At 32.3% G+C, this 9,937-nt stretch overlaps 1 protein-coding gene across 2 annotated transcripts; it reads right to left on the minus strand.

Annotated features, from left to right (window-relative positions):
• Nucleotides 1–3,989: 3,989 nt before the first annotated feature.
• On the minus strand, nucleotides 3,990–9,238 carry LOC105365241 (homeobox protein bagpipe). 2 transcript variants are annotated; one of them, XM_011503349.1, is made up of 3 exons: nucleotides 8,756–9,238; nucleotides 5,134–5,350; nucleotides 3,990–4,402 (listed from the first exon to the last, which is right to left on the minus strand). In XM_011503349.1, exons 1-3 carry the CDS (start codon nucleotides 9,204–9,206, stop codon nucleotides 4,048–4,050), a joined length of 1,023 nt encoding a protein of 340 aa, XP_011501651.1. In that variant the 5' UTR covers nucleotides 9,207–9,238; the 3' UTR covers nucleotides 3,990–4,047. The 2 variants fall into 2 exon arrangements, with proteins under 2 accessions (XP_011501651.1, XP_011501650.1); XM_011503348.1 differs by having other exon boundaries at nucleotides 8,744–9,238.
• Nucleotides 9,239–9,937: the final 699 nt, after the last annotated feature.

The raw sequence follows: 9,937 nt of genomic DNA on the forward strand, positions 1-9,937 counted from the left end.
GAAAGATATAAATATTATTACATAGTCTGTAAGCATTATTCATATTTATATTATTATTGTTGTTATTATTATTATTGTCGTTATTATTGTTATTGTTATTCTTTTTTATTTATTACAAGACTATGTACCTTTTTTGTATTGAAATTCTATACTCTATATCGAATATATGAATTTATGTATGAAAAAAGGATATTTCGTCCATCGCTGAATATATTCTTACTTTTCTCAATTTATATGATTTAGTTTTTTTTTTTGTTAAATTACTCCATAATTTAACAAGTTTATTTATCACAAAATTATGTTTTTCTTGTAGTTACTCTGTTTTATCATTTATTCATTAATATTTTTCAAATACCTGCTCGGTAATATATTTTTCAACTTTTTTATACCACTTTTTTTGTTCTAACATTCATAAAATTAGAGTTATCGCATTATTATAGATTAGTTAGAAGCTTTGAAATAATTAGTTAATTACACTTTTCAACGATCGATCAATAAATGATGTTTTAATGACTTCTCGTATAAATTAGGTAATTTTTTCAAAATTAAAATATTTAATGATTCGATTGATTTTATTGCATATTAATTACACAATTTTTCAATGTATTTGGAATGTTTCGGTGTAATTAGGATATCTTTAATTTTTTGTAATAAGACTTTAGATCATGTTTATAAATTAGAAAAATTTATATATTTTCATCATTAATACATTTTAACAGATTATTTTTTTATAAATAACTATGTCACTGTATATATTAAATTTTCGTATCCACACTTATTATGCAATTTATTTTTGAAGTAATTTTTAAAATAGTTGAATATTTCTAGTAAACCTTAATTAGGAAAATTTGATCGAAGTTCAATGTTTACTTTCTTTTTCTATAAGCCTTATATTTTTCTTACTTTAATTGTTTTGTGTATACAAATAATCGATTAAAATGATTTAGACAAGATTTCTTACCTTTCTTAATCCAATGTTCATGATATATCTTTAAAATTCAAAAATTTTAAGATCAATGTATTTTTATAATAATTGTTAATATTATAATCAATTATTAATTATTTAATTTGATCGATTTGTCGTTATACCTTCAATTAATTTATTTCACAGATTTTAACTATTTTAAATTAATTATTAAACAATTTTAAATATATTACTTTCATAATTAATAAAAAATATGCTTTTCAAAGTATTTTTTCTACTAAAAACTAGCGGTAGGGTGCTTATTTTAAGGAAAAATATTGAAATTGAGAGTATCGATGAACAAGTGTTATTTGGTCTAAAATATTGTGAATAGATTTTTAGTAGCAATAGTATATGATTACGGATGAATCGTTTTATGTTATATCAATAAGCAACATAAAATTAGTTTGACTATATGTGCTTATGTAAACAAGTCGGCTTGTCGAAGTCAACGTTGTCCACAGAAATAATTACTGATAGGGATAATAAACAAATTTTGATATTTGAAGCGTCGTATAACAGAACGACGAAGAAGTAGGAGAATGTTACGGTAAATTTAGCAAACAATGTTTTCGATGTTAAAAGCTCTGTTTACACCGAGGAGCTTACATCCGAGAGGTACTGCTTAGAGTTGGAACGCACAGTTTCGCAAACGCTTAGAAAAAGTACCGAAACTCGAGTCGAAGCGCTTCTCTTATAGCGATACCACAGAAATGTAAAATATACGAAGCCGCAGAACGTTAAGTCGCTGTTTTCCTAAAGATCTTGCTCATGTACTATTGCTTCAGAGTTGTTGGGGTCTCAGCATCGTCACTGGCCTCATGGACATATCGAGCAGCATTATGGCTTCGCACTGTTTACGAATTGTTATAAACAAAACGGTAATGGACTGCAGAACCGACTATAAAGTTTTTTCCATCTGTTTTGAAAAAATATCATGGGTATGATGATGTGTCTCAAGAGAGCTGCGTTCTAATCACTCATTCTATTTCGTACTTACTTTCATTATTTTCGAGACATCCTTACAAACGAGCAAAAACTTTGTTTATGTTGTAGATTATGCCAAAAATAATGCGTTCATTTAGATAATTTCCATTAGTATTTATATTTTATTTTTACGTAGATCTATAAATTAAATCACGGTTTTTTTTTTTTTTTTTTTTTTTTTTAATTTAATTTAATATTCCGGGTACGGAAAAGATTAAAGTAGAAAGAGAATGTTCTTATTTCTCTTTAGTTGTGTTTTATGACACTTCAAGGGGGGTATAGCAGAGACTCATTCTATACTCGGTAATTATTTTCATTGAATTAGATATCTCTGTACTATGTTTAAATTAAATATTTTTTAGTAATATCGTAAGTAGCATATTTTAACAAAAGAATAAAAAAATTCTAATATGAATTTAAAATTTTTATTTATAATTAACAATATTGCTTGTAATTTTATGATTTTATAAGGTATTTGACAATATATTTAAAAGCATTGTAAATTCAATCGTGAAGTAAGATATGATTATTTTTATGTGGATGTCAAGTTGTATAATTTGATTATTATATTACCCGTTACTATATAACATCGTTTTTAGGAGAATATCACATTTGAAAAAAAAAAAAGAAAAGAAAAAGGAAGAAGAAGAAAAAAGGAATTAAACCTCAAAATATAACTTTAAATAAAATTTTATAAAATCATTTAATTAATTTATATTGTTTAATAGATATTTTAAAAAAGTCCGTATAATGCGTAAACGTCAATTGTTTAACTTTTTCACATTGAAGGAGATATAGTTAGTAATGATTAGATTTATTAAACAGGGGAATTTAAGGGAGAGCATTTATCAAAATTGCATCTCCTTTTTCAATCCATAGTATGATATATAATAGAAAAGGAGTAATAGAAAAGAAAGGGATGAGTGAAATAAATGAGCGAAAGTAAGAATATTAGAAGTATTAAAGTACGGATGAAAAGCTATAATGTGAAGGAAAAATATAGAAGTCAAGAATACGTATGAGTTGCGACCTTTTCTCAATCGTATATTAAATTTTCTATGTTTAGCCAGCAAGTGTCAGATCGCGTAGCTTTTCATTTTTTTGTCCCCTTTCGATAATAGGAGACCGTTTTCGGCTGATTCCAGCCTCTAAATAAACATATCCTGTGTCGGATGAGGCCACCCGTACTGACTGGCGCCACTGTGCCGTTGTAAAGACACTTGGGACGAGGGAAAAACGCAATGCTTTCATTCGCGGTCCCTTTAATCTATACTCGAGTCACTCCTTGCTGGGATCTTACTTTCACGTTACATGTCGTTTTACGCCATCAACTACAATCAGCCTCAGCTACCTATGGGAAATTGAGAAAATTTTTGTGCTTTGTCTCTCAGCAAGGCATTAATGTACCATTGACAAATAAATTACCTGTAAAGGAAGAGAGGGTTCGACATAATGTACTCTGTACACTAGATATTTTATCTTACTTTGCAGACTCTTTATTTTAATTCCTCCACTCTTTACATATATTTAATCATGTATTTATACACTTATTTACATACTAATATACAAGACTGCTTCCTCTATTGAAGTTAAATACACGTTTTTTTAGCGTACGTATTCTCAATTGTATCGATAAAAGGATTTTGTTATTGCCTAACCAAGTTAATAATTCAATGAATTATAATTCATTATATATAGTGGCTCGAATTTTAACTTTACATGGTTCTCATAGCTAGCAACTTTAATTTATCAAAATTAACAGCAAGATTCTCGAACAATGTTACATGAAGCATAAATTATAAATAATATTAGATGTCTTCGGTGTTCTATTTTGTCTTTCAAGACAGAGGCAACACATGACGCGTGACGCTGCCGCGTTAAACATAAAATCTGCCAATCAGCAACTATCGCATACGTGCAATGGATAACTTTGATAAGTAATAGCGTTCTTCGACTCTAAAATTATTACAAATTCTTGTCTCTAATTAAACAATGTGAGAATGTGTAAGAAGAAGAAGAAGAAGCTATTTTATAATAATTATCTTTGGAAAAAGATTGCAGAACGGACGCAGCTCGAGAGGTAAAAAATCAAGATCCTAGAGCTTGTCTACATTAATTTTCGGACCGTTGGGGCTATCCGGGTCGTGGTGCATTTGTACTGCTGTGGCTGTGTGGTGATGGAGAGCTGCAGAGCTGCAGAGTAGGGGGTGATAGGGCAAACAGTAATAGGGAAAGCCCGTGGCGAGGCCCGGCTTACCCGGAACGGAAGTTGCTGAGTGCTGCTGAAGCTGGGCCGAGGTCGGTAATAGGCTCGCTGAGCTTCGAAGTGGTGTCGGTAGCCCATGAAGATGCTCATCCGGGTGCACCAAGACGCGCACCGCTACCCGTCGAGCAGCGCTTGAGTTCACGAGAGCACCGAGCTCTTGTTGTTGGCGCCGCTTAGTCTTATATCTACGAGCGAACTCCCAATTTGCGTCAATTTTCTTTTTTCAAAAGTTAATCCTCCCTTCGTTTCCCTTTTATCTTATTGCTTATTAATATGACCTTCGAAGAATACAAATTATCCTTTAAATTTCATAAAGCAGTTTATATCCTTGGAACTTATTTATTTGAGAATTTAGAAATTTTAAAAATAAATGCACGTCCTCAAAAATTTATTTGCTCAAAATAAAGAATAATTTGGTATATGTACTTCATTCATTCATTATCTCAATTACGCTTTAATAATAATTCTATAAATATTAATGTTCAACTATTTATTAGTAAATTGTTAATAATATAGTAATAATCATTATTAGCTTATAATTATAATTTTATATGAATAGGTTGTATTAATAGTACATTATGGATTATCTTAAACGACGAAGCCTTCCGAATTCGAAATTCCAAAGTCGAAATGTCAAACTAGTTATATCATAACATATTATGTAGAAAATTTGGCGTAGAAAAACAATTATGATGAAGCAAATTAGAAATTATTTTTAAGTAAATTATTTAGAATAAACATTATATTAATACCATTTATATAAAATTATAAAAAAAATTTCCCGTTATTTAAAATTATAAAATTTGTCCTGAAACTTTGAGATTGATCAATTGGATTAAATAAGATAAAGAATCTGATTTACAGAACGGGAATGGATTATGTGAATTATAGTTCGATTAGTCAGAATTGAACTTACCGTCGATTTTGAAACCAGATCTTAACCTGCGTCTCGGTCAACTTAAGTCCTCTTGCCAAATCTGCTCTCTCAGGACCCGAGAGATATTTCTGCGCTGCAAATCTCCTTTCGAGCTCGTAGACTTGAGCGTGAGAAAAAGCAGCTCTACTGCGCTTTTTGCGCCCTGGCAAATTTTGTCCATGACATTGAGCTTCGAAGAGTTCATCCTCCATGTCGTCTGAAATTCAAATATTTATAGCTGAATGTAAAACACTTGATCTTTTATCATTATAATTATAATTATAATTATTATTATTTCCATTGTTGTTGTTGTTGTTGTTGTTGTTGTTGTTGTTATTGTTGTTGTTATGATGATTATTATTATTATTTATTTTATTTTTACCGGGAGAATATAAATTAATGTGTTGGATGATATATGGCCAATTAAGAATCGATTTAATGTTTTATTAATCTTAAATCTTATTAGCTGTTACTCGTGTTTCGACACTTGGATGATCTAATACGCAATCGAGGGGTCTCTGCATTGAAAAAATAAAACACTGAACTAATAAAACAAAAAAAAAAAAACAAAAAAAAAGTGATAAAAGCAACTTGGAGACATAATTTTTTCCTTGTAATTAACGAACCAGTGGTAAAATTATTATTGAAAGTTGATAATAAAGAAAGGCTATTGTATATGGAAGGGAGGAGGGCTAAAGTTAACAAGCGCAGTTGAAAAAAATAATTTCACTGGCTTATGATCTCTTTAGCTCAAACATTAACACGTGCCGTCCGAGTTGCTACTTCAATTTGTTTACCCTTTGCTACTCGGTAGGTTCCCCTTGGCATATCCAGCGACATCCAGTGAAGTGCACATGGCTTGTGTACGGCGAAATAGAAATAATGGCGCCTCGGTGCACAAGAATAAACGGCGCTCAAATTATGACGCCTGGGAGGAATGGGACTATTCGTTAAATCATTCACCGATGAATTTCTTCTCTACTTAATCGCTCCTTTTCTTTTTGTCCGCGTTTAATACACTATTTTTCCGATCGTGAGTTTGCGCTTAAGTCAAGTCTGTAAGAGTATCTTGGGATGAAAAATTAACTCTGTTTCATTGATTCTTTATTTGTAGATTTTATACTCTCTTTTTCTCTTGACTATATATATATATATATATATATATATATACATCATTGAAAATATTCATCATTTTCTAGCAATTTTTAGATTGAAATTCATTTACCTTATATTAACGGAATATTTTCAATGATCCATTTGTTTTTTATTACATTTCCATTAGATATAAATGTACGTTATCGGTAATTGCGTGACAGGAAAATAACGCTTACTTACTAAATGTAGCTGAACATTAGCTTAAAATAATAATCGTTATACTCCTCAGGAACTTGTATATACGAGCTTTATTTGCGGAATACTCTAGTTGCTCTATATTCGAGCAACTACGAGGTCATGTTTGGAAATCTTGTCACCCCATCGGTTAATGCGATAGGCCTTTGATGCTTGTCAAACATATTGAGAGTTCGGTGTCATATTACTTACTCTCACCAATTCTGGGAGTCGTGACCAAATCAATTATCAAAAATCCACTATTGAAAAACAAAAGATTCAAACGTCGCTGTAAATAACGACGAAAGCAAAGTAAAAGTAAATAATTAAGTAAAACATTGCTTTGCGCTTCCAGGGGGTTGTTAAAAAAAAAAAAAAAAAAAAAAGACCAGATTGCCTAACACTTAAGAGATAGGATTTTCTTGCAAATCATTGGAGGCGCGGAATGCTCGAGCTGGAAAAGCTTTGAGTGGCCTTTGAACGAAGGTGTTTCACAAAGAAGAAAGAGAAAGGGCTGGCAATTTTTCGAATGCGCCACAATGAATTGGTGCCAACTCGTTCCAACTACTTCTCGACCACCGGCACCGATGAGAAAGCATTAGTTAATTACCGACACATTCATTGGCTCGCTCTATTTACCTGCGTTCGATTTCTGTTTCTCTTTATGTTTACCAGTTGATCCATTCTACGTCTTTTATTATTAGAGCTTTAATTAAAGTGTATAATAAGTCAACAATTCTTAAAGTAGAAATCGATAAATCGTCATAGTAATATATGAATTAGGTGTCAATATATTACTTAACAAAGATAAATATATGATAGAAGGGCATGATTGGTTCTCTTTTTTTTCCTACTCTGTTCCCCGCCTCTCTCATCCTCACTACGCATACACCATAAAGCTGGAGGGCTAAGTATGCTTGAAAATACTAGAAATCTATTTGATAATGTAATCAGAGATAATTAAATAATTTCTGCTTGGATAAACTTTTGTGTCAAATCTCAGATACTTTACATGTCAAATGTATTTAAATTTTTATTCTAAAATAAATACTAATTCTAAAATAAAAATATTGTTACAAATATTTCGTAATATTTAATACAATTACAGCTATGATAACTCAATTCTATGAAAGTTCTCGATTTCTCGATTAGCGAAAAAATTCGTTTTTAAGCTTAAATATAGATTTTATTATAAAATTTTTACCAAAAATAAATTCTCTGTATGTAAATAACTTTTTTCATAATCTAAATTCATTTGAACAAAGATATTAAACTGTATATTTACCGTCAATTCAATTCGTACCATGAATTCAATCGGATATATCCATTAAAAATTATTTTAATCTACATTATTTATTTTCAATTTTTATTTCATCTTTTGAAAAAGATCATGTTTCATAAAAGCCTAATATAATTTTCCACAATCGATAATCACAAATAGTATGGATGTTTTATATTGAATAAAAATTCTATAGACGATAGAAGTATTAATTTACATTATATATTGAAATGTCACATTTATAAGTTGCCATTTATTATTGATGATGTAATAGATTTATTGTAATATTTTTCAATAATGATTGTATTCGTTACATTATAAGGTAATATATTCTATTTAATTCATAGGACAATGTTTAAGTTATAAAAAAAATTTTCTTTAAAAAATGAAATATATTCAAGTAACGTATTTTAATAGCTCATACTGAGATATTTATAGTTTCACGATTCTTGATTGTTTAAATTCGTATAAAATGACATGATGTAAACGGTTATCTGCAAATTAAAAAAAGTTGACTTACCACATCAATGGTACATTCAATAATAATACAATCAATAATAAACCAACGAATGAAATATAACAAAAAATATGATGAAAATATTTTTGTAATTAATTAATAAATCGAAAAAATTAAATAAATAAAAAAAAATGAGAAAAATCAAGAAAGAAAAAAAAGAAAAGAAAAGAAAAAAGAAAATACACTCAAATGGTTTAATGTTAGAAATATTTATGAAAAGTTCTTGCGAAACGAGCTGTGGATTAAATAAAAAAAAAGTTTCGTAATGAGGGAGAGGAGGAAAAAGCAGTGTTAGCCTAGTCCGTACAAGTGCTTAAAGTGTAGTAGTTTAAGCACTTCTGACGTCTGCCGAGTCAAGTGGCACTTATGATACTAAAATAACGTTCAGCCGCTTTATTCGCTTCTCATTTTCTTAGAGTAGTTCACCTATTTCATATTGTAAATGACAATGGTACACTGTATATTAAGCCACGGTCGTCGCTCACCGAGGTATTTACTTTTGCTCATGTCCAGGGCTTCATCCTGCTGGCGATGATGTTCCTTCACTTCTTTGGGCGCTCGGTGGAAGCCGAAATTCTCGACGGGCTTGAAGCTGGGCTTTTCAATAGTCGACAGTTCGTGAAAGCCCGAGAGATTCGCCTGGGCCAAATTCCGGCGCAGTAGATCGAGTTCTTTAACGATGCTGAGTTCGGGCGAGGATAGCCCCAGGTACTGGCCACGGTAGCCTTCGAACGCCCGCCCCGAGTGTTTCTTCTCCTCCAGCTCCTGAGCCTTCTCTCGCCTGTTCAGGATGTCCGCGATGCTGAAAGGTGTCGGCTGCCCGACTTTGGGCGACGTCGCCTCCTCCATCCTCTCGCGCATACGGCTAGTTCGTCTGGCCGCACGACTTGCGAGCTTCCCGCGCACCACCCGAAGGGACGCCAACGACGCTGGAGTACGGACTATCATAGGCACGGGCGCGCATCGCACCCTTCGGCCCGAGTGTGCTTCGTTCAAGTGTGCTTCTCGCGCTCTTGGCTCTTCTTTTCCCAATTGGAGCGTCCCCCCGCCGCTGCAGAGGTTACGGAAAAGCCCTTGATTCCGAGGGGGAGGAGCCTGCGGGACCGTAGGTCAGGTTAGTTTAGCGCTGGCCTCGCCCACTCTGGCCAATCACCAATACTGCCGAGCTCTTGACTCGGCCAATCGGGCTCTCAGAGCTTTCAAGAGCTTGCGGGGGTAGGGGGGACGGCAAAGCGCGTGCTTTGAGACGCGAGAGCTTTCAAGCTCTTCCCCTTTCCACCCCCTCAATGCCCGGCAATCGCGCTCTTTAACAAAAGTACCTTTTCAACTTTTTATCCTCGCGACTTTTCTCCTTAGGAGTCAACCGAGCTTTATTACTTTTTCTGCCGAGACTGCCCCCGCCAAGCCAAATTACTTTATACTCTTTTCCAGGGTCATTTATCGCCATTCATTTTCGTTTGAATTAGCTATCAATTTTCTCGATTTAAATATTTATTTTGATATATGTCAATAGATTGGTAGTGATGCTCATCATCATATTACATTTGAGAATGAAAAGTATACAATTAAACGACCATTACTGGTTATAACTTCAACTAATTATTTATATCGTTCAATCCTATTGTTATAGAGTAAAAAAAAAAATTTTAATCTCGTACTTTATTAATTTACGAATAAAC

This window comes from Ceratosolen solmsi, unplaced genomic scaffold (assembly GCF_000503995.2).
Source record: "Ceratosolen solmsi marchali unplaced genomic scaffold, CerSol_1.0 scaffold63, whole genome shotgun sequence".
NCBI classification, from domain to species: Eukaryota; Metazoa; Arthropoda; class Insecta; order Hymenoptera; family Agaonidae; genus Ceratosolen; species Ceratosolen solmsi.